This window comes from Nymphaea colorata, chromosome 3, assembly GCF_008831285.2.
Source record: "Nymphaea colorata isolate Beijing-Zhang1983 chromosome 3, ASM883128v2, whole genome shotgun sequence".
In the NCBI taxonomy this organism is placed as follows: Eukaryota; Viridiplantae; Streptophyta; class Magnoliopsida; order Nymphaeales; family Nymphaeaceae; genus Nymphaea; species Nymphaea colorata.
Window position 1 is genome coordinate 24,144,968 of NC_045140.1, and position 25,315 is coordinate 24,170,282.

The following is a 25,315-nucleotide window of genomic DNA, read 5'->3' on the forward strand; positions in this document are numbered from 1 at the left end:
ACAAAAGCAAGATCAAGACCAAAAAGTTTTTATCTTGTCTAGTTGTTTATTAAGATTGGGTCCATAATAACTTAAAACAGGGTACTAACCTTGTAGTTTTATGCTGGCCAGGCGAGCGGAAAAGGCTAAGTTTGATAGCTTTGGATATGAGATTTGAAGCTGACTTTAAATTCGTGTTAGGTTAAATCAACAACTTAAGCAAACAATAGATTTCTCAATTGGGGATCTCAAATCTATGTAACCTTATGAAAACCGTGGTAACCAGGGGCAGGGACGGAGCCAGAAATTTTTTATGAGGGGGCTGAATTAAAGTTTCTAAAACACATTTTTTGTCATCCAAAACAAAAAAACAGGTTTAAAATTCAAAAACTAGTTTTTTTGTCATGTTATTCAAACGCCAAAACGACTAAAGGAATAGTTTTCACAAAACCAGCTTTTGATGAAAACCATTTTTTCATGGGTTACATCCAAACGCTGCCTTAATTTTCTTTCTTTGTTTCTGACTTTTCTGCTTGCTACACGTATTTTATTTTTCTAACATCAGCTTCTGCTTGTATGTCTAATACCGGCGGCACGCTGATGTCTTTTTCCAGCATAATTTAGAGGCAGCTTCTTAGTCAATCACCTGATTTGCTTTCATTTGCGACATATTGATTTGAATATTTGCTGGCAACGGGACCAATGACCTTTTCTAGTACGTCTAGCTAATATTCAGTTGCAAAATTCAAATTTAATACATGACAAATTACCAATAGAAGATTCACATAAAAAATCAAGTAATTAAGCGCTTAGCAGCCATCACCTTGTTGATTGTAAAATATAAACTCAGATCATCAGATTCAAGTGAGTTTTGCGAAATCAAGCCAAGATTCGCTGATTCAAACTGGGTCAGGCATAGTCATGGCCGAGTTTTAGGCAAAAACTAATCTCCCTGATAAGTTGACCTGGCAGAGTCAACAAGTTGACTCTCATCAAGTTTTAAAACACTGGACTACGTAGCACTGTGACATTGATGCAATTTCTTAGAAACTGTTCTAAGATGTGGCAGGAGCTTGAACCTTCCTGGAAGGTTCTTCATTATTAAAAAAGTAGAAAAGTAAAATTGGCGGCTGAAATATGGATAGTGACGGCAATAAAAAAAAAAACTGGAAATTCTTTTGAGTTGGAAGAATGTAAAGGGAAAATTATGTTTTATTATCACTCGCTAGAGCTTAACTATGCTAAGATTCAAAAGACTAATGTTCTAAATATCTTTAAAGAACAAAATCAAAGTTTGGCAGTCAGTAATTTCTGAAAATTAAATGAGCCTTCCTGCATGCAAAAAGGGTATACATATTGGATACATCCACCGTTCCAGCTTTGACCTAGACCTTATAACCTATCAACTTCACATTTTCAAAGCGGAACACAATCACTACCATCCATGGTTTTATGATTGTCACCGTCATGAACAGTAGTTATATACTTTTCGGCAAGTCTATTTCATGGAAAATGGTTGAGTGAGACTGAGGAAGAGGATCTAAGTGCCCTTTGCAAATGGATTTTAGCAGATGATCGTATCTGCTGTTGATATCACCGTCTATCAAATACTTGCAATTTGTTTTAAATATCAAGATGTTACTAAAATCAGTGATCTCTATTCCCAAGTGTTACTAAAATCGGTCAGTCTGAATAACTGTGAAAAGCTGATTATAAATATCTTGAATTACTCTCAATTTTTTTTTTCATTTTTATAAGAAGAAAATCATAATTCATTGGTGACCTATTCGACCAAGTCAATGAATCGGCTGACTGAATCGATCACGTCGCTCATCAATAGCGGAGCTACTTGTTGGCTGGAGTAAGCCACAGCCCACGCCCGCCCCATCAAAAATCTCATTCTAATGTATTAACATCACATTGCTATGACTCCCAACACATTTGTGTGATGAAAAATACTGGCTCCGCCACTGATTTTGCTATTTCGCTGGCAGTTTAACTTTCCAATGTATGTATAATTAAATAGGAAACAAACTTTTTATCCACTTTGACTACTTACAAAGATGTTTCCGGCAATTTTCGTTCTTTCACCGAGTTTCTTCCCGTGTTATTTTTATAACATCCAGCTGTTTTGCATGTGCTCCCGTCCACGTTCACAAAAATTACATTTTGGTTTGCCCATTTTGACCCGTAACAAGAAATTCGAGTGCACTTTGCGACAATCAGGAGCAAAACTTGACCCCTCATATGGAGCTTTCGCCCGAAATTATACGGAAACACATTGAAATCTACAAGATTGCTCATATGTCTAACTACTTTTGCAAGCAAAGCATTGGATTAAAGCACCAGCGCTGAAAATTCCGGGACTTCAATTTCAAGGATGTCGGCTGCTGCCAAATCTCCGGTCTAAAGTCTGCGAGTAGGATACCCACATTAACCCACCATCAGTTCTTGCCAACATGGTGCTCCTTGGATTTGCCTTCCACTAGGCTCAGGAGAAAGTCGGTGAATATGTGCTCATAATCAGGTATCTTTTCATATCCTGTAGAAAGAGTTCAAAGGGAGATAATGAGGATGCAGCCACTATAGGAGAGGTGAAAACAGAACACTGATTATTGGGATGTGCCACGATGAGAATGGTTAAGGAAGCAGGTGACAGTTGAGAGACAATTGCGCATGTTTCAACTTTTTTCCTAAACGATCGGAAGCTTATATGGCAGTCGTGAATAAAATCCTTCTGAACTCCTGTGATGACCTTTTCCAGCCCGTGCTATTTGTAGAAAAACAGGTCAAGCAGTTGGTTGGGCGTCTGACTAAAGTTATCTAGAAATCTCACAGTGCAAGCAGTTGGTTGGGACTAAAGTTATCAAGAAATCTCAAAGTGCACAAAGACGTAAAAAAATTTCTCCAAGCTCAGAAAGGTGGCATGGCTTCATCAGGTTTTGGACACTTAAAGCGAAACAAAATCTACTATAAAGTATCAAAATTGGAAAACAAAACTCAAGGTAGTTAGAGAAGTCATAGTTTACTCATATTTCATAGATATGGCTGGCATCATCCAATGAAAACAAATGGGATCAGTCTCTGCAATGTCAAATCCAGCCATGGACTGTAAGGCCCTATAATTTCAAGCAAGTGCAATTAGAGACATGCATTCAAACACATATAATATATATGGTTTAAGAGATACTTATTTGTGTATCTACTTGCTTATAACCTTAGAACCAATCAAAACTGGTTATTATGTCTTAATGGGGCAGCGTAGGAATAAATGAAGGCATTAAATTAAAATGAAGTAGTTATAAAAATAAATAAGGTGGTTGGAGAAAAAGAACATAGTTAAGAGACATAGGAAAGACAAATGCCTCATTAAAGAGAATGGAGGAAACCAAAGAGTCACCTCCTCTAATAGAGAAAGGGGAGAATCAAATTCGGATAGAAATTTTAATGTCCTTGTGGAGGGCTTATTTGACTTGCTTTGGCAGCCTTTCAATCACCCAGTTGCTGCAGTAGTGGTGATGAAAGTTCCTGCATCAAAATTTTGGAAAGAAGAGAGAGAGAGAGATATCCCATTTTCTGCAACATTCTTGGTGGAGAGCAAGGTTGGCAGCCACTGGGTTGCTCCTCTGTTATCTCAGTCAGAAAACAAGGAGTTGGAGGAGTTGCTGGTTGAGGCCTGGTGCACATGCACATATATATATATATATATAGGTACATATATTCTGCCATGATAGTAAGGTTGTAACATGAATGACATTTGTAGGCTGCTGAAGTAAAAGATAGTGCTGATAGAGCAGGGACTGCCTATTCAGAACCAATTCTAGTAAGTAGTTTTACCTAGTTGAATGGATACAACTATAAAGTATTAGAGCACTTTTGAGAAGGACCTGTCATATTTGTCTTGCAAGGATAGGAAGCAGTTTGATTGATCTTGGAAGACTAAATTGGAGTCAGCAGATCTACAGGCAATCAGAAGCATATTCATTTCAAGCTTACAGGTATGGGGATATCCAGAAATAAGTGCAGTATGTAGTTTTTGTATATTTTATCCGGTTGCCTAGAAATAAATATATAGGAATGTCTAAGGTGTAATTACATGTGTTCAGAAATATAAATGCGTATATTTAGGGTAATGCATGAGCTGTTTGTGTTTGTGAGATAACAGATGGAATATGGTATGTTCAAGATATAGTTATATGAAGCATGTTGTGGCACCCTTGTGTTGACATTGTTCGTGACATACGTTTCAAGTTCCACGAAGGTTTAAGTATGTTACAATTGATGGTATGTACGCATGACAGCAGTACATGATCATGTAACAGAATTATAGGCTACTGTTTCGTTGATATAATTCTACCTGAATACTTATTTTAGATATAAAGAATCTCATGTTGCAGAAAACTGCAACGAAATTTACAGCAACTCATATCTCCTTATGCTCGAACATATACCACTAAGTATTCAAGCATTCAACAATCAACAGTAACAAGGGATCTATACGAGTAAAACTGTAAAAGCATAACTAAGGTTCAACAAACTGAATCTATGACATTGACATATTAACTTGTATGAAAGTAATGGGTCTGTGAACTGTTGTTCTAAACATGCTCAGCCACTAGTGAAGCCTAGGGTTCATGTATTTTCAAGGTACAGTATGTAGGTATATATATATATATGCGTATGGGTGTGCATGTCTATTAATATACATGGATATAAGCATATGTGCATTGCTACTATAAGGATTGATGCTGATAATGAATACAATATGTGGTCATTGAGACATGATGCATCAAAATGTTGTTGGAAGGAACCAACTGAGATTACAATGCAACCGAAATGTAAAGTGGGATCAGATTTTATAAAAAGACAAGAACTCTTATATTTCATGAAGCATATGTTCACGTGTCTTTACGTGAAAAGATTTTGTGATGGTAGGACTGTGCTTGAGGGACCAAATCTATTGAACTAGGAATGCATGTTGTCTCCTTGTGATTTGTTTTTTTTGAGCACTAAACTCTATGGAAAGCTGTGCATATGAAACAGGATCAGCACCCAACTAAAAGTACTGCTTATTTTATTACATCTTTGTGTTATGATCATCATGACATTTCAGAAACCTATATCAGATCAAGACAAATCAATTCTAGGATTCATTTATGCTAGAGCTTGCATAATCCATAACCTTACTCAACAAAGCCATCTTATTGATACAAAACATGGCATGTAGAGACCATGGGTATGACCTGGGGGATTATAGGTATATTTTATAGTTGTCTGTGAAATTACCATGCTGAAAGTAGCCTAGTGCATTAAATCATGAGTTGATAAAGTTAGGCATGGTTGCGGCCTATGTCACCAGAATGCTGGGTGCGGGTGCGGATGCGGGTGCCGGTGCGATACATCTAAAAAAATTACGGTGCGGCGGTGCGGCAAAGATATTTATTATTATTAATAATTTATTAATATAATATATTAATAATATCAAATTTGATAAAAAAAACTAAAAAAAAATGAAATCAATAGGGTGCGGGTTGGGTGCGAATCTGGGTCGCACCCGCACCAGCACCCGCGTCGCGTCGACGCGGGTGCGTCACCAGGGTTGCCGCACCCTGGTGACAGAGGTTGCGGCTGGACTAAAATTCTGGTACAGATGAAATTATAAAGTTTCTTAGTTTTATTGCATGAGCATGGTGATGCGATTGGAGAGCACGTGTGAAGTATGAGTGGCTTAACAACATTATGAGAGATGAATTAGAAGGCTGCATGTTGTGTGACATGAGGATTGCTTACACTGAGTGTGTAAATAATTTTTCATGATCAACAGTAAACTCTGATGGAAGGTGATCATGAGACAGACTAAACGAGTTTAGAAAGAAAAGGATAATACTTGCTCATGTCAATCCTACCCTTAGTTTTGTTACAAGTAAGAGTATCACTAAAGTGCAATAAATCTGTATTAATACCTCTACCATATTGTACTTTATGATGACAAAACTTACATGATTAAGAGAAATATGTGTATATAGTCTAGAACTATAAATGTGATAAAGAAAGTGTAATATTGGACAACTTAGCCATCTTCTAAGTAAAGTGAGGAAGCATGTAGATTTCTTCCCCCACAACATAACTACATCCCTATTGGTATATTTATGTATATTTTGATGCAAGCGCTTATACAACAAGTGCAGAAATAAGATCTGGTCATCCAGGTGAGCTTCATGACCAGCATGGTACCATGTCATGGTATGTAGCTGTTATACATTCATTATATAAGTCTAAGCTTATATTGAAAATTTGAAAGTAGAAAAATGATAAATACATTACATTATGATTGAAGGAAATATGTACATATATTTGCCTACACCCTTATGGGTTGAGTGTGCACATGGTATGTATAAAGGTTTGCACATTGAAAGGTTGACAGGAATTGTGCACGAGTGACTTCTTATGTGTGTTTTATGTTGGTGCATCCTAGTCCTACTCGGGATTGTTGGCATGGCAATTGTTTTAGCCTTTGGAAATCGTACACAAGGTTGGACTCCATGAGATTACCAGAATAAGCTCAGTGGTGTAAACCTTATATGCATAAAGGAACACCGATTATGACAATTATACATGGGAGTATGAGCTAGGGTCCAGTGGATGGTTTTGTCCCAGGAGGTGTTGGTGTGGCTTGAGCTGACTGTGGCTGGCCACTCCTCTGTCTACAGTGGACTACCCACAGGGTATTGGGCAGCACGAGGACCTGAACTTCTGTATATGTTACTTTTGGAGAGGAAGGCATCTCCTGGTCCTTCAACCTGGGTGCCTAGAGGGGCTGGTTTACCACTTGGGTTAAGGCTGAGTGGTTAGGCCCTACTGCTACAACGGCAATCTAGGATATCTCAAGAGGCTTCACTGCATGTTACCATCAGTCTGTGTGAATCGCTTGGTTTGGTTCTGTTTTGCCCGTGATTGTGCCCACAGGGATTTTCTGCTGATGCTTGTTGGATTGTCGGCTATGTCACCTGGGTGCGTTTCCTTTGAGCTCGCACCCGCACCCGACGCGTTGCGGGTGCGGGTGCGCTCCAGGTGCGCACCCAATCAACACCCGATGATGAGCTCGCACCCAAACCGCACCCGGGGGTTGGATCTAGTTCCGAGTCGAAACCAAATCCAAACCAAGTTCATCTGCGTGTATGGTTTGGATCTGGATCTGATTTCAAAATGAAACCAAATCCAAAATCCACAAAATCAAATCCACCATTCTCACCCGTCGTCGTTAAATCTAATTTAAGACATCTATAGATATATTATATGTTCTCTTTTCTCTTTCAAAAAAAACGATACAGGACTAAAGAATGGTGGCTTTCATAAAACGATCTGTTTACCTTTTTTTTCAAACATTTCTTTTTTGATTTTTTCCCACTATCATAAAATGTATAATTTTAATTGTGTTATTCAATTTCTACGAAAAATTAATAATAATAATAATATTAATATTAATATTAATAAAATATCTTCACCGCACTGCCGCACCTAATTTTTTTGAGATGTGCCGCACCGGCACCCGCACCGGCACCGGCACCCGCACCCCGCACTCAGGTGACATAGATTGTCGGTGTAACTTTGTAACCCATAATGGATGGTGTTACTATGTTTGGCAAGCTATAGCCCATGGTATGGCATGAAACCTACAACTTATGGGTAGTAGTCCTGAGCTGTATACTAATTCTGTTTTGATGTAATTATATATCTATTTTGCCGAACTACTCTCCACTTATGATTGGATATTTCCATACCCAAAGCCTTCTGACCCTTTCCCTTCTACCTCTACAAGTAGCTCTTGATTGACTGATGGCTTTTTGACTCCTTCAGTTTTGCGATGGACGGGCATTAGCGATCTAAGCATTGAGTCGAGTCTGGCATTTTTGTGGTTATTGTCAATTGAGTTGATGTAGTCTTTTGTTTGGGCTCTACTTGGTTCTTTGGGATGTTGTCCTTCTTTGTTTTGTGTCTTTTTTGTTTGGTCATTACTCAGGATTTGATTTACTTTTTAAGACTCACTGTTCATCTCTATCATATCTAGGAAAAACAAAAAAAAATTGGTGTCAAAACTTGGGTTGTGACATGGACAGCTGTAATGAAAGTTGGCCAAAGCCATCATTATGGCCATCTCTGGAACTAATGACTTCATGTGGCTCAATGTACTGTTGAGTAACTAATACTACATAGTACATATTACCTTCAATGTTCAGATGTACTTGCTTATATAAACAGAAAAGGGGATACTTATATAAACAGAAAAGGGGATACAGGTATAGGAGAAAAAGGCAACTTGGGAATCCCAACACAGGCCTATGGAACATTCAGGTGATGACCTTATGGAAAGGAAAATAAGCATATTGACTAGATTATTGAGTCATGTCAAAGGCAGATTTTGCACATCACATTAACCTTGGTAGTGAGATATACCAGGGAAGTAGTTAATGTCAATGACGTAAAAGTTGTCTCCAGAACCATGCTCTCGGATTATGTCAATATTGAACAGTAGGAGACCCTGTTTCAAAGGTAAGTTGTCACCATACCAGGAGTAGTTTACTTGAGTACAGGTTTCAACTAATAACAGCACATATAACACTTACCAACCTCTGGCGGAGTTCTCCTGCAAGTTTCTCAATAAGTGGAAATGGAGGAAGATCTACAGTTGAGAAATGGGATCTAAATTATGCACATGTTTCTCAAGAAGGGCAGGACAAAAAGGAAATAATTGATTCTAAGAACAGATGCAATGCTCTAACCTGCAACGTGTGGATCCAAATCAGCACCAACAGCTGAAGCTGCAGTAAAAGAAACCCTTGGAAGCGGAACAAGTCCAACATTATGTGACTGTTCATAGTTCTCGACATCTGGCAAGGAAAAGCGTCTCACAACCTTTAAGGTCTCCCCAACAACGTAGACTTTAAAAAGTACACCACCTTCATCCACATTCAACAGCAAATCCAAATGTGATTCCAACAGTAAATGTCAACAATAATTGCTACCTTCAGAAAAAGTAAGATGCAAAGTTGGTCTCACCATGGTTCACAAACTCCTGCAGAACCAATGGTGGTTCAAGCTTTGACAGTGAAATATGATCATAAGCAAGAAACAGTTCATGGGATTTGGCAGTTCCATCCAAAACTAATGGCTTCACAACTGCAACAATTACACAGAACTGTTATAATTCCTCTCCATCAGTGGTCAAGCAACATGATGAAAAGGGATCTAAAATTTCCATCTAATTCACATAATGAATCCCATAGGCTCTAAACCATGTAGAAGTGAGATTACACCAGCATCAAACTCTCTGGGGAACCATGTATTGTAAGTATCTCAAGATATCCAACACATGTAAAATAGGTATATCAAACTTCTTGAAAAAATATAGCATTTGCAGCATAAAAATCATTATGTATTAATCAATTTATCATGCTTGCCTATGTGATCATGGTGCAAACACAAACAATTGACCCGTAGCAGCTTTTGTTTCAGAAAGAACCACATCACCAATATTACTACATTATCCCATGCATAAGCACCGAAACCGATTTGACAGTCACCAGTGCTGACCATGCATCATATAAATAGTTACATCCTCTAATTACAGAAGGTGTTTGAGTTGGAGCCCATGTTCCAGTACTTCACTTTAGAGCTAAGTTCACACGTTTGACAAAATCAGGAGCAAACCCAGCTCGACATGACAACAAAAAACTCAAGTTTGTTATCTGATACTTCTGGCCCTTTTGTTTACATCTTCAAGATTCAAATTTCTCAAAAGAAAAGAAATCAATATATTTGTTATCTAGATTTAGAAAGATTCATATATATGCCAGCAGAAGCAGAAGATAGACTGGGGAATCAGAGTCTTTAACCAATGGCGTAAAAGGCGATAACACGAGCTGAGGTGTTGAGCCTCCAGTGAGGCGAGGCATTAATTGAAGCGTAAGCTTCATGGACAAATTTGTGAATTATATAATATTTATAAAAATAATGATAAAATTGAAAAAAATAACTACAATACTAAGCATACCAATAAAGAACAATACAAAACGTGTGCAAACCACAACAGTTTGTAAATCCAAACATCTGTCCTAAACACTTAAAAATTAAAATGTTCTAACTTCTAACGATAATAATATCAACCAAGAGAACAAGTATTGGTGAACAATAATATAAGCATATTGAAACACGCATATGTACAAAAAGCTCAGCGAAGTTGCAAGCAATTGAAGATCTGAACACATTCAGGTATGGGCAGATTCACCATTCTGTAGATTTCATACTATGCTGCTCAAAGTGTAGGATAATTGAGACTGAAGGTGCATGTTCTAATTTTCTAAATTTCACCTGTGAGCAAAAGTTTGTCTTCCTTGAGTTGAATAACAAATTCTTAAAGAAAGCTTGCAGATTCATTTCTCTTGTCCTCACAAAATTTGACATTTTTAATTTTAGAATTCCACCAACTTTTTTTTTTTTTTTTTTTTTTACAAAAAGCATGCTCAAGTATTGGTAACATAACAAATGCTTAAGTTTGAATTTCTTTCATTTAACCGCCTATTTCCTATGTAATTTAGGCAGTTAAATGAAAGAAAGAAATAAGAACTTGAGCATTTTTTTGTTATTCCATCATAACTTGATTTTATCCAGCATAGTATCATGAAAATATGATTGTAATCAGACATCTCATAATTTTATCATGAGTTAAAATAAACGATGATAAAAAACTGAAGTTCAGGAAAGGAGCAGTTTCACTTCTGTTTTGTTTCATCCTGATAGGAATTACTATTCTCATCTTCTCAAAGGGCAAACTTAACCATATAAAATGCACTCCTTTGGCATTAAATGCTTGTATACATCTAACTCTCTCTCTCTCTCTCTCTCCACACTATGCAAATAATATTTTGGAAGCTACTACAAATTGTTTTATCTTCATACAAGAGTGAACTATGCAATTCATGTTAGATTCTTAGGATATGTTTCCCTAGTTTCATAATTACTGTTCTTCTGTAAATATGGGCTTATTATTATCTTTTTACTTGATGTAGTCATCTGTGTTCCTCTCTAGTGTGAACACAAGGGTCACAGCCACCCACCCTACAATTTGTATTGCTGACGAAGGGCAGATTAAGGTCATTATTAAAGATTAACCTTATGTTGTTATGCAGATGCATCCAAGCTTGTCGGTGGCAACATATCTGAAAAACTTACAGCTTAAAGGACAAATTGAAATACTGAGAAGCATGAGGAAAGATAGTTTATGGGTCAAATTCTTTATGGGCCATGGCCACTGTGAGAGCGAGAGAGGGTTGCCATGGCCAGCACCGGCCATGGCCACACAGAGAGAGGAGGGCGGCTGGGAGGTATGAATCCGGTGGTGGCTCCGCTAGCAGCAGCTTCAGCCTCCACTCCAAATTCGCCGATGAAGGATGCAATGGGGATTAAGGATCAAGAGAAGGGGATTAGGGATTGATTGAAAAGGATTAGGGTGGCTTTGTGTATTCACTATTCAACATGAATGGTGAATAATGGACACCATCGGGTGGGGCCTTCCCCTGCCTGACCAGTTTTGCATTTTTTAAAATAAAAAAATTATATCAGTGCTCCGTCCCTGAGGCATGTGCCTCAAGGCTTTTTGAAAAAAATGCCTCTAGTCACAATTTTTTTGCATGAAGTGTGTGCCTTACAACATTGTCTTTAACTGCAGCATACCCAGCAAAGGAGGTCTTTGAACCAAGTTGTCATCATCTAGTTCAGGACAAGATACTGAAAATGCAGCTCCAGTCATACAGTAATAACATGCAGTGAGGAGAGAAAGTCCAAAATATCTAGAAGCAATTACAAGCAAACATGGTACTGCTATTTTCCTCAACAGGATACCGGATATCCAGAAATTTCATGAAGAAATTAACCATGGAAAAATATGCATCAGCTATTCCCCACATGCAACAACTCATCAACACAGCTCCCAAACATGCCAACAACATTACAAATCCAAAACAGACAAACAAACTAACCAAGAGGAAGCTTCAACCCAGCTCTCTTTACTGCATCAGGAACCGAATTGGGATCTCCACGTACAACTAATTGCTTAGGAATAGCAATTTTACCTGCCAGATACCACAAAATTAATATAGCAAAGAAAGAATTTCAGATTCACATTCTGGGTGGATAGAGCCAGCAACATTCTTTCTCTCAAGTGCCATAAGAGATAGCTGGTACAAGCTTCAAAATTTCTACGACAAAAATTCCAAAGACGAACTATGCAAATGATACGTAGAAAATATGCAGAAAATTACCATTTGAATAGGATAAATTCAAATCATCAACAACATTAAGCATTGATTGGCGATTGTCCAAGTACTCAATGGCACCAGGCGGATCAATAACAGTGATCTCAGGATGCTTCTGCACGTATTCCTGCAAGCAGATCAAATAAATTAAGCTTTAAAAACCAAATCACAAGAAATTTCTTGATGAGTGAAACATAATTTAAGAACATTTTAACTCAAAAAGACTAAATAATTCACATTCACAATTTCTAACTGCAATACTGATCAGGACTGTTTAATCACAAACTAAATGTTGAAATTGAGATTATTTCTAGTCATATTCAGGGAACAGGAGTTAAACTCCTTCATGTGCAAAGACAGGCAGGTTCTATGATATTATTCTTAAATATAGAGGATATTAATCATTTTATTTCACTAGGTGGTCTAACTATACTGAACTTGACGATGCCCTTCATGCGACAAAGAATGGAGAAGCTTAGTATGGCACCATAAAATATTAGAAAGGTAATATATTGGAAATGCCACCAACAATGTCCTATAGGAACTTGTATAAACTGGTTAGCATCTTTCCTATACAAGACATCAGCCATCTAGTCATGATGCAGCAAAGACCAAAAAGCACCTAATCTGCATATTGAGATAAGTGCAATAAGATGGAAAAGAGAAGGGCTGTAGGTCTTTAGAATTTACCAATATGTCAATATCAGATCAGCTTGAGAGCAACACCATGCATGAGGAATGCATAGAACACATGCAATATGCTACTTGAAGAATGTAAACACTTGGGATGTATACAATAACAGACGCCACAACAGCAGTAGGTGTTACTAACCTGAAGAGTCTGAAACCACTCTTTTCCTTTAAACTGCACAACATACAAGATTCTTATGAGAGAAGGAATGATACTGATGAAAGGACAGAAAGGTAATCAAAGTACATTCTCTTTGAAAAAAGGGACCAAATGGGAGAAAGCTAAGACCTCAGAGGGTCTCGAAAGGAAAGATAAAGAACTTGGAACAGTTTACAGCGCAGACCTTATGCAAGACTATGTCAAATGGTCCTTGATCCAAAAGAGATTTGTTTTGGTCTATGGCAACAAACATTATTCCTTTTTCCCTGCACCAGTTAAAGGATGTGACCTCTCACAGTGATTCTGTAAACAGAAAATTCATGCCATGATTTACAGCCAAGCAATCTTTTAAACCAATCAATGAGATGATGCAATTAAAAGTAAATATCTGTCTGGCATATATATAACTAGTCCCACTTGATCTCCTAATCAAATAAAGCAACGAAGGAAAAAAACTCGGTAATTAAAAATTCTACATGATAAGCCAAGTAGCATCAGGCATGGCTAGATTTGCACCACGCAGCATTTTCTGATGAAGACACGGCCAATAAGTAGCAGAGTCTGGAAGTACAATAGGAAGAGCTTTTAATGGTCGATAGTTTTGCAATCCGGTGAGGCTCTTGCATGAATTTGGGCATGAAGAAGAAAAGGGATGATACTTTTCCCACAACAATTATACTGCACATGTAAGCAACCCATATAGACCCGGATGCAACATGTGCAAGTTAAGCATGAAAACATTAAGCATAAATAACAGCTAGTCAAGAAAAATTTTCCCAAACTTTCTTTTTATTAAACAGCATGTCCTAACTGAACTGTAAGTTTGCAGCATCTACATGGGCAGACCATAAATAAACTTCTGAGTTATGCCAACTACTACAAAATAGATTCAGAATAATGATCCATCAAGCCTTTCTCAACGGCATTGGAACATGCATCTTGACCAAAGCATTATCCTTCATCATCGCGAGAATCGTGACAAATTAATAGGACATAAACAACCGAATCCATAAATAGAAGGCAATACAGAGTCTGGATATATTGTAAGGAAAAGCTCGCAAGGTCTAAGATCTTGACCGTATTTCAACACGATAAGGAAAACAGTGTAACTGTGTAAGTATCATTGCACAAACAACAGATAGCGCAGCAGCATGCACACATCAATTGTAGCTCGAATAAGTTCCTAACTGACAATTCTCTCGGATTCGGGGAGAAAACCATTGGTCAACACCCCCGCCCCTCTCTCTCTCATTATCACAATAAGGAAAGGTGAAAGATCAATGAAGATACATTCATGCAACAAAAAATATACCCCGTCCCGTCAAATAAAACGGCATAATTCGGTATCGAACATGAAATAAATGGAGCCATAAGCAAAAAAGTTGGCCAAGTTCGATCATAGAAAACCTCGCTAACGCCTCCAGTCTTGGTTGCAAGAAGGACTTGATCTTATTTGGTTTGAGCGCGTATCCAACGACTAGCTTCTGCTTAGGAGGCAAAGAAGAACCAGCGCTGCCGCACAAGAAGCACAAGCCGCCCCCCTTTTCCTCCGTCTCCCTCGACTCTGCATTGTCCCGGCAGGCGACCTTGGGTGACTCGGCGATGCTGTCGTTCTTCATGGCGCTGCACTAAGGCGCAACGGCGATCCTCGGGGGACACCACTGGCGGCTCCGTTCAGCCTTATTTCTCTTCCCCTCTCCCCTCCAATTGCAGAGACAAGAACCACCACCTCCCAAATCCTAGAAGGAAGAAGCTGTTCCGTGTGAAAAACAACGATCACTGGAATCTCAGCCACCACGTCCAACAGATGAGCGTTGGAATGATCGTGACGAGAGTCCCAAATTTAAAGAGAGAGAGAGAGTGCTAGGCGGATGGCGCGCATTTCTAACAGAGGGAGAGGAGATACAGCGCGGGTCCATGCACCAATCTCACTAGCGTCGTAGCGTATCGTTGATAACCGATACGTATCTTCATGCCAGTATGTATCGGCCAATGCGATTAAACGATGTCATTAAATACAGCAGGCCCTGCCTTTACAGATATTCCAAATTCATACTTTTTATTTTTATCAAAACGAAGTTTAAATTATTTGTAGACAATTTGACGTAAAATGTATAAACAAAAAAAATTATCTTTTAGACAATTTAAATGAAAATATATAAACAAATGGAATCCGATTCTCATCCAGTGATTCGGCACCATTTTCCGGCCTTTTTCATATTCCATCTTACCTCATGCCCTATTGTCGACTTTATGTTTGGCTGATGATTTTTTAACAAAAATTATTTCTCACAAATAACGGGGTGTTTGATGGTTTGAAATTTTGATTCAAAAATAAAAATTCAAAATCATAATTTCTCTTCAAAGTGGAAAATAGTTAAAATCTTAAGTTTTAGTTTATTAACTCTAAAAACAAAATACCCTGTTTGTTTAATAATTCTAATTTTTAAAAAAATATGCATTTTGATTCTAAATTCCATGATTTTAGATGTATCAAATGCTCCCTAAAAAATTAATATTCAAAGAAAATACACATAAATTGTAGAAAGAAAACTAATCCATGCCCTGTCCCAAATGTTGTTGGAAGACTAAATATTAAATTACTAAAAAAAGATAATCATTACATTAATATTAATGCCTGTTCGTGTTTTAATAACGATTGATCATTCTTTAGCATTTTAGCTATTCAAAAATTATCTGACGTTCAATCATATCCATGTTTTTAAGAAAATGTATGTGTTTTTTAATTTCTTTTGACATACCAATTAGTGCGGACATTTTGGTTGCATCAACAGTCATCCTTCTACTAATATAGAACCTTCAAATGAAGGTCTTTTAAACTTCAAGAATTTATAAAACCTGAACCATATGTTTAGAAAGCTTAACAAATTTAAGTTTTACCAAAAGTTGAAAAGGAAACACAAAAATTTTAAAGTTTGGAATGCAATTTGTTCAAGCATCGGATTCAGCAAAAGTATAGCAATTATAGATTTATAAGGAAAAGTAAACTTTTATATCTTTTCGATCAATTTATATTTTCACTTCATTTAATAGCATAGTTTTTTTTTTGTCTTTCTCTTTGGTAGAGAGGTGGCACTGCTTGGAAAATCTGGCGCAATTACTTGTCGCTCGTAAACGGAGCAACCCTGCCACCTGACGAATACCACCTCCCACGCATTTAAAATTTTTCACACCTTTAAAAGCACGGGGTATTCTCAAATGAGCAACTAGTTGGAGCATCCACATGAAATATAAAGAAAGTTTGTGGATTTAGTATGAGCAACCGTCGCTTGAATATGATTAATGATTAAAATACCTTCAGCTTATATTGAAAAAAAGAACTTTGTAATTGGTAAAAATGAAAATAAAACAATAAAAAATTATAAAAGACATTTATTTTTAAAATTACAAAAATATCCCATGCTCCTTTACTGAGTACCGTCACCCTGCGCCATTGCGCGCAGGAAACTTTTTCTATCAACGGGGTTTGTACGGAAGTGCAGTGGTTATGAGAGAGCCTAGCGATGCTCATTCCAAATCCTTCTGCAACAAAAGAAGATCGAGAAAGAGAGAGGGAGGTTTTCTGCCTTCGATCTGGTGAAACGCAGATAAACGCATCCGAGAGATGGACACATCAGAGATCTCTCTACTGGACTTGATCTCTACAGATCTTCATTTCTGGCTTCAGTACCGTCTATCGGCGTCCAAGATTAACGTTTTCCTAACTTGTTAGGGTCGACTTGTTTCCCCGATCTGATCTGGAATTCATGCTCTACCTCGCGTTGCTCGGATGGCCTATTCTGCTCGACAGTGTGCAGACCGAAAATAGTCTGGAGGAATCGGGATTTCAATGTATGCCTTCAAAAAGCGAACGATCCAACTGTTTTTGTGCTGTAAATTCGTGCAAGAATTATTGCTGATCACAGGGAACGCCCTAGCACTCGATGTTAGTGGAGCCTCCACCGGAAGGGATCTGGTTAGAGGACAAAGGCAATTCAGAAAGAACAAGCAGCGGCTATCCATTGGTCAGGGCAACGTACCAGAAACGAGAAGCGAAGTGGTGTACCGTATACGCAGATGACATTCTCACTGATTAGAAAAATAAGTAATCAACCCAAGCAGTTGAATTTAATCCGTTCAAACTTTATGCGGGTTGGGCCCATGGGGCGCGGCGGAAATGGGGCATTCTGGACTGCAAAAAATGGTGTGCGTTGAACACCCGGAGCAAAGGCAGGGTGCCGGGAGCGGCCATGGCCCACTATGGATCTGTGATTCGTAAATAAATCAACTTCGTGGATTCCCGGCCTTTCGTGGAAGGAATGAAAAGGAGAGTTGAAACCGCGCGCTGCACATGATCTGTAAGAATCGCGGAGCGCTTTGAGCAGCCTGTGTGCCCAAATCCCATCGGACCCACAGATTTCCTTTCAATTCAGGGGATCTAGAGCCAAAATAACCACAACGACCGGCTTTCAACCCCCGAGTCCAGACCTCCCTCCCTCCGTAAGGTTGCGCTCTTCCTTTCAAGATTTGGATCTTTAGCTTGCCGCCGATCCGTTCACTATTTTTTGGTACAATGTATAACAACTAGTTATGAATCGGTAATTGTTTAATCAATATAATTAAGAGTTTGGAAATGTCACGTGTAAAATTACAGTTGACTCATGATAATTAGACGTTATGATTAAAAAAAGTGTCAGTTTTTAATTAGCATAATTGAAGGTTAAAATGTTTTTTTTTTTAAATTTTCATTATTTGAGAAAGAAATTTAAAGGTAACAACGCGTGTAGTCATTCCCGGTTTTTCTTTGGTCAGGTCAGATCCAGATTCAAATCCAGACAGCCGGTTGGCGCCAAAGCGCGACGTTGGGCGCGGCGCGGCCCCGCCTGAATTTGAAATCTGTGCAAGTCAGCGTCTCTCTTTCGCCGTACGTTGGCATTCTGGCGCCCGTGGTTCCTCCCTGCCCATCTGCCAGTCTTCGCTTTCCGCTCCTTCTTTTCCATTCCTTCGTGTTCCCTTGCTTGGGAACTCTCCTCCTTCTAGAACAAGCGAGGCCCTCTGGCGGCGGAATCTCCCACCAGAGGCACCCGTTGTCCGATCAACGTAGCTGCATTATCGACGTCCGTCCACCAAGGGAACTCTGATCTGAAAACCAGTAGCAGAGATGGCTGCATTGCGTCGATGTCCTCAGATCATCCCCAAACGACAATCTTCCTCCAGAAACCTGCCTGAATACCGCGAATTCATCTTCTTCCCCAAGAGATTTCTCGGGAGTTCCGGGGTTTTTCGTGCTTTTTCTCGATCGGATTTGGTTGCGAAAGCTGGAACAGGGATTAGGATTCGGGCAGAGTCTGTAGTGAAGTCCGCCGGTGCGGGTTTGGGCCTGGAATTGGACGTGGTGGTGGAGAGGGAGGTGAAGTCTGCCGATGCGGGTCTGGGGTGGGGATTGGGCGTGGCGGTGGAGAGGCAGGTGAAGTCTGCCGATGCGGGTCCGGGCCTGGAATTGGACGTGGTGGTGGAGAGGGAGATGAAGGAGAAGGGTGTGCTCGGGGTGAGGAGGACGAAGCTTGTCTGCACGATCGGCCCGGCTTCTTGCTCATTTGACGCGCTAGAGAAGTTGGCCTTGAGGGGGATGAACGTTGCGAGGTTGAACATGAGCCATAACACGCGGGATTGGCACCGCGATGTGATTCGGAAGGTGAAGAGGTTGAACGAGGAGAGAGGGTACTGTATCTCCTTGATGATTGATACGGAGGGGAGGCATATGCACACGGCGGATCTTGGAGGAGCATCGTCTATCAAAGCTGAGGTGAATTAGTAGTCGTTGCTTGTTTGAATCCTAAAAAGAGACGAAAGAGTTACTTTTTTTATTTTGTTTTATTGCATGTACTTAAGCTCGCCTAATTATCCTTCTGTGATTTATATAATTATTTGCAGAACCACAGTTACAAATTTCGTCCAAAATTTTGTCTTCTTTCCTTTTTTCGAAAATTTACTTCGCCGATGAACAACTATTGTTCTGATGAAAGTTGGTTTCTTTTTTACCGTGGCTCATTTTATCTGTTTTGATGATTGTCTTCTTTTATTTTGAAATAATTTGTCATCTGCTTCACGCTTTATGGTTGGCATTTGGGACAGGACGGATCCGTTTGGTTATTCACGACTGAAAGATTGAATGGTACTCTTCCTTCTACCGTTCAAGTCAATTATGAGGGCTTTGCTGAAGGTGTGCAATCTTGTTGCGGTAAAAGTTTCAGAAACACTGTTCATTTTATATATGGTTCTTATGGCTTCACGTCCTTTACTCTACAGGTGTTTTAGTGGGTGATGTACTTGTCCTAGATGCTGGAATGGCAAGCTTTGAAGTTATCGAAAAAGTCGGGGATGACCTGAGTTGTAAGTGCATCGATCCTGGTCTGATTCTTCCCCGGGAAAAAATGACTTTTTGGAGGAACGGACAGCCTGTTGCAAACAATTCTCAACTTCCAACCTTATCACCGAAGGTTTGCTAGTTGCTACCTAGTTCTGGGCCTTCCGGCTTTCCGAATGAACCCTTGCTCGTACATTTCAAAACCTGAAGACCATTGTCCATGATTTTCAACTCATGTGGTGCGTGTATGATGATCAGGATTGGGGTGATATTGATTTCGGAATATCGGAGCACATTGATTTTATTGCTGTTTCATTTGTGAAGAACGCTGAAGATATCAGGAGTTTAAAATCATATCTATCTAGAAGATCATCTGAGTAAGTAAAGCCTAAAGACTACATTGCAAGTAGTTTAGTTTTCCAATGCTGGGTGCTCTCGTCTCCCATTTGTATTCCAGAGAGCTGCATCCTTGGATCTTGTTTGTTAATATTTTTGAATAACTTGGTTTTCTAGTTCCCTTTCATAGTTCATGTATATGCCTCATGGATTTTGTTCTTTCAACAAATTACTTTCGTACTTACAGAACTATGCTGCTCCTTTATCTTGGTAGTTTGCTTGATTCAATATTTTATGTTTGAAATCTAAACAAATATTTATGCTATATGAATTTTCTGAAATACATCATTTTCCTTTTTCATTTTTCTAACAAGTCCTTTGAAGGTGTGCGTTAATGAGTATGATTTGAGTTCTAACATTCTAATCACATTTTCCCGGAGTGCAATGTCAACTCTTATTTATGTCATACAAAAGAAGCTGGTTTGGTGTCAGGGATTAACAATCTAATACAAAGTGGTGCAGCATTTTATGTAGAAAAGAGTGTATTGAGCTGACTGAGGCATATCATTAAACTTGTAAGAAGTTTCATGCAAGTTGATCCTTCCTGGAATTTGGTAGAACTAAAAATATTCAAATTCAGGTAATTTAACTTCAGCATTGGAGTAATCTGTCTCAGTCAAGCTGCTGTACTATGATATGATGAATTCCATTATGGGCAGTATGTTTCCCCTAATTTGCTTTCCAAAAATAACCATTGGTTGATGTCTTCAGAGCCATACATTGCCAATTGGCCACAAGAATAATCACGATTTACTTGCTGTTTTGATTGTTTTCCATTTGGTATGGTATGCCTGCATGTGCGTTTACTTGAGCTGTTGATGTCCCAGCCATTTGTAGACATAGGCGAGTTACCATTACTCTGTCTGTTGTGAGCTGGCAACCAAATTCAACTATTCAAGTTACACAGTCCATTTGTTAGATAGTGGAAATCACCTTCGTGGGCTGTTTGGTAAGTTTTTCTGAGAAAAAATGATGTTTAGCATCTAAAATATTGCAACTTAATTAGTACTATAGTCATAGTGATGGTTAATGTTTTGCAATTCTCTGGGCGTTTCTTATGTAGTAAAAAGTGCTAGGTAGGCCTAACAGCGGACCTTCAGAGATCACTAGGTAGGTTAGAAAAAAAAAAGATGAGGTAAAAAGTTGAAGTACACAACATCTAGACAAAATTAAACTTGTATGGAGGTCAAAACATGCAAAACATGGATAGATGCGTGCACACACTTAGACTCTATATATATGTATATATTATATGGACGAGAAGAAAAAGAGGAAGAAAACAAAAAAAAGGCAGAAAAGAAGGAGAAGATTTGAGGAGAAATAAAAAAAGTGAAATAAAATAAATCAAAAAGGAAGAAGAGGGAGGAGGTGGAGGAGGAGGGAAAAAGAAAAATACTTGAGAGGATGTGAAAAAACACTACCCTTTTACGTGTCTGTCTGGAAATAGAGAGTGCTGTGTGAGAAAAATGGGTCACTGGCTTTGAGAGTTTCCAGGATCATGAATTACTCAACAGAATTTTGGTAATGACTTCAGCTTCTAGATCTTTGTCACCTGTTAGAACTTGATATGTGGCAACACAATTCTGCATGTGGCACAAAAAGTTAAATCTGAGCATTTAGACCATTACTAGGAACAACAAGCTTTTAGATTTTTGTGACTTCCATCAGTTATCTCCAATAGCCCCCAGCTGATTGGCACCAGCTATCCTTAATATGTAGTGAACTGTGCACATTTCTGAACTTAATCAGTTGTCTTCATTAACATACTGTATGCTCTTCGATCTCAAATAGTAGAGTTCCTTTCTTCATATTTATGTGTTTTTTGTTGACATAAAAAGTTTTATTTGGCTGTGTGATTGACTCGTTTGTATTAGTTCATTTCTTCCTCCTCCCTCTAAAGAGAAAATGGAAATTGTAGTTCTACTTAGTGTTGTTTCCTATTTTTTGAATTCAAAACTAGTAGACCTGTGCTGATATATCTGAGGTTCCAGGTTTACAAGAGTTTTGGCAAAAATAGAGAATTTGGAGTCCATGTGGAAATTGGAAGAAATTGTACAGGTTTCTGATGGGGTCATGGTGGGTCGTGGAGACCTTGGTATGGAAGTTTCTGTAGAGCATATCCCTTCTATTCAAGAAGAAATAACATGCTTATGCAGGCAGCTGAACAAGCCGGTGATTGTAGCATCTCAGCTTGTTGAATCAATGGTGGAATATCCAATACCAACTCGTGCAGAGGTATAAATGGAAGTACATTTTGAAAGGGGAAATATTGTTGTGATCTGCCCAAGATCTAATCTGACTACAAACCAGCTATCTGAGAATTAGCAATATGGTGCAAATATCATGCATAGTTAATTACTTATTGGATCTTGAAACCATGGAGTATATTAGAATAGTAGAAATAAAACCAAGGGTTATTCTCACAGATCTGGCATGACTCACAAATTGTACTTCTTGAATTAATTGTTCCAGGAATTTTTCTGTTTCATTCTCATGCCATACTAGACTCACTTACATGATTACATTTATGCCACTAGGTTGCAGATGTGTCCGAGGTTGTTCGGCAGTATGCTGATGCCATGATGTTATCTGAGGAATCAGCAATTGGTCTATTTGCAGACAAGGCTCTATCAGTTCTCCATGTTGTTAGCGAACACATGGAGCGGTTGTGTAGAGGTGAACGTCTTCAAAAAACTCTCTCTCCAAGCCTACTTGGTCAGTCATTGTCTGATCGGATTGCTGAACAAATATGCAACTCTGCTGCAGAAATGGGTGAGTGCTTTACATCATTAGCTTTGTCTACTGCACATTTGCTTGAGTTATATCAATGCAGAGTTTGACTATCATATGTCACATTATAATAGATATCGAAAGATTCTAGTAGTTCATTCTGCAGTTTCCTGATAAAACTTCATTAGTTTGGTAGTCTTGATGGGATTCAAATCCCACAGATCATGTCCTTTATGATGAAGTCCTAGCTGGGGTTAGTTTCTGGTGGCAGAAGGAGAATGATCTTATACCAATTTAGTTAATGAGACACATTGACCATCATTCCACAAGAAAATGTTAAAATGTCATGTGCACGTCCATGTTAATGATTTCTTGTTTTTTAGATTGTAAATATATCTTAGTTTTATCAATGGATTTCATGTCATCCTTCACTAGATGAGGGATTAATCATCTTCTTAGTGTAAGCATTTGGTTCCCTTCATTAGATGTGGGTTCATCATCTTCTGAACATATCTACTGGCTCCCATGATTTCTGCTTCTTTAGTTGATTTATTTTCATCTTATTCAATGTTATCTGAGTATCTGTATATGCAGCAGTTCTCATGATCTCCACTTATGTAGCTGATTCAGTTTTCATCTGATTACAGCCAACAATCTGCAAGTTGATGCCATTTTTGTGTATACAACTAGTGGCCTTATGGCCTCACTTCTGTCAAGAAACCGGCCCAACTCCATGATATTTGCTTTCACTAACAAAAGCAGTACAAGAAATTGGTTGAATTTACTATGGGGAGTTGTTCCTCTTAGAGTTGAACTATCTGATTACATGGAAGAGAATATAAAAAAAGCCTTTAACCTTACAAAGGCAAGGGGTGTGGTGAAGGAAGGTGACATGGTTCTGGTTGTCTCAGATATTGAGTGCGGTAGAGCAACTAACCCTTCCCAGCAATCAATACAGGTGCGCATGATAACTTAGTTCGTTCAATGATTGCTACTCATGCAAGATTTATAATCTTCTCATTCACGTTTCTAGTCAGCTAACTTCACGGTTCTTGATTTCAAAATTGGTGGAAGTGCCGTATCCGGTTGCTGTTTGGTTCTATATCTTTCCGTTTTTTGTAAATTTTTGTTTCTCGTGATCCTTTATGTTACCTAATGAATTACTGCTTGAGAATAACTTGTGTTGTAAGATAATTCTTAGTTTTATACGAGAATTGACATGCAAATTGCAATAGCATGAATAAATTATGTTACACGTACAAGTCGTGCAAGGAAAAGAAGGCTTTCCGCCATTCCTGACTGCATGCTATATGCACTGCTGGAGGATCCACCCGCTTGAGCAATGCGTGGAAAACTTTTATAACGCCTTGAAACATGGAGCTTGTTTTTGGTTAAGATACCAAGACCATTCGGAAACCATGTTAATCGGTCTTTGCATACGTCTCTGATCCGCCATAATTTAAGTTTTTAATAAGCGAACCTTGTCGATTTTCACCAGGTTATTTGACTTCTTCAGAAGTTAAAAGATAGGCGAAGGCGAGTCCCTCTTGTGCCATAACAGTCACAGTCTGGGGGGTAGGGTGAGAATTTTCTTGAAGAGGCCCAATTATTGTTTCAAGAGCTCGTAATATCATTTTTTAAAATTTTTATATAGGGCGCATGATTTTTTTTAAATTTATATGTAATTTTTCTTTTTTGAGGGGGCAGGGCCCCCTTGGCTCTTACCTTGATCAGAGTCTCCTAATATATTTCTCTCTCCTCTAAAGTTTTAGAGTGGTGGATAAATTCCTGGGAAATATTGATAAGACCATTCACTATTTATGCATGCACCCTCATCTAACCCAGGATTTTTTGTAAACCAAAATTTTTAATGAGTTTACACCACCCCCACCCCCACCCTCCTTTCCTTTTTTTTTCTGGGTGGTGCATTCAAAACCTGGTTTTTTAATAACTTAATGGAGGGTCAGGTTTTTCACTCCTTTTTATAAAAGTAGGTTTTGTTTTGACGACACTTTTGGATTTTGCCTTCAAAACTAGTTCTGGGGTGTCATCCAAATGCCCACATAAACTTGATCTCTCTTCTTTTTGATGAACCATGAAGCTAAGAGGAACCGGGAACTGGAAAATAAGAGCTTCCACTCCACGCATGAGGTAAATATGTACTAGTTCATGGCTCTCTTGGTATATCCACGTAAGCAATAAGAGTATAAGGAAACATTTTGTTGCTACAAAAATAGTTAGCGTTAGCACCACATGAAACATTCTCTTATTAGAGTTGCCACTATAAGAATAACTCTGTTAGAGTCGTTTCTGTTCATTGAATGTGCTCTACGGATAGAGGAATATGTACACACAATGGAACATGCTTAAGTAAGAAATTGAAAGGTGTAACTGAAATTGTTAGTTTGGAAATTTCCTAAGAAGCATAAGTTCTCTCCCTTGAAACAGCAGGCAGTTATGCTCGTACAATGGTGAATAGGGATCCTCCTTGAACCATTTCAAATCCCAACAATTGCCATCCCTCTACTAACGCAGATGACGAGACCCATCTGTTTATCTCCTTTAACCAAAATCCCGGCTCGACCCCACAATGGGCACGGAGCAGGTCATGACACCGATAGAAAATTGGTCACAGCAAAACCAAACTTTCGAATGTGCTTTTCTGAAACGAATAGTTGAACT

General features: G+C 38.6%; 2 protein-coding genes across 5 annotated transcripts; one reads left to right on the forward strand and one right to left on the reverse strand.

Moving 5' to 3' along the window:
• Positions 1–2,131: 2,131 nt before the first annotated feature.
• LOC116249646 (inositol-tetrakisphosphate 1-kinase 3-like) lies at positions 2,132–15,014 on the reverse strand. 4 transcript variants are annotated; one of them, XR_004171236.2, is made up of 10 exons: positions 14,548–15,014; positions 13,325–13,406; positions 13,123–13,155; positions 12,297–12,417; positions 12,015–12,107; positions 9,037–9,156; positions 8,760–8,936; positions 8,608–8,659; positions 8,434–8,518; positions 2,132–2,521 (listed from the first exon to the last, which is right to left on the reverse strand). XR_004171236.2 is itself a non-coding variant. In XM_031622827.2 (10 exons), exons 1-10 carry the CDS (start codon positions 14,757–14,759, stop codon positions 2,424–2,426), a joined length of 1,008 nt encoding a protein of 335 aa, XP_031478687.1. In that variant the 5' UTR covers positions 14,760–15,014; the 3' UTR covers positions 2,132–2,423. The 4 variants fall into 4 exon arrangements, 3 of the variants coding, with proteins under 3 accessions (XP_031478687.1, XP_031478686.1, XP_031478688.1); XM_031622827.2 differs by having other exon boundaries at positions 8,604–8,659; positions 8,760–8,867; XM_031622826.2 differs by having other exon boundaries at positions 8,604–8,659.
• A 2,425-nt stretch (positions 15,015–17,439) lies between these two features.
• LOC116250916 (pyruvate kinase isozyme A, chloroplastic-like) lies at positions 17,440–23,937 on the forward strand. The gene is made up of 8 exons (XM_050076576.1): positions 17,440–17,645; positions 17,953–18,946; positions 19,276–19,363; positions 19,450–19,640; positions 19,766–19,884; positions 21,895–22,138; positions 22,441–22,675; positions 23,281–23,937. Exons 2-8 carry the CDS (start codon positions 18,302–18,304, stop codon positions 23,607–23,609), a joined length of 1,851 nt encoding a protein of 616 aa, XP_049932533.1. The 5' UTR covers positions 17,440–17,645; positions 17,953–18,301; the 3' UTR covers positions 23,610–23,937.
• Positions 23,938–25,315: the final 1,378 nt, after the last annotated feature.

Bases quoted from the DNA above. Each gene is read 5' to 3' on its own strand.
- LOC116249646 (XM_031622826.2), bottom strand. From the start codon at position 14,759: ATGAAGAACGACAGCATCGCCGAGTCACCCAAGGTCGCCTGCCGGGAC. The intron at 12,108-12,296 runs GTAATTTTCTGC...GGTATCTGGCAG, and splicing joins GAATTTATCCTATTCAAATG to GTAAAATTGCTATTCCTAAG. The intron at 8,660-8,759 runs GTTAGAGCATTG...TCTCAACTGTAG, and splicing joins TTTGGATCCACACGTTGCAG to ATCTTCCTCCATTTCCACTT.
- LOC116250916 (XM_050076576.1), top strand. From the start codon at position 18,302: ATGGCTGCATTGCGTCGATGTCCTCAGATCATCCCCAAACGACAATCT. The intron at 18,947-19,275 runs GTGAATTAGTAG...CATTTGGGACAG, and splicing joins CATCGTCTATCAAAGCTGAG to GACGGATCCGTTTGGTTATT. The intron at 19,641-19,765 runs GTTTGCTAGTTG...TATGATGATCAG, and splicing joins TTCCAACCTTATCACCGAAG to GATTGGGGTGATATTGATTT.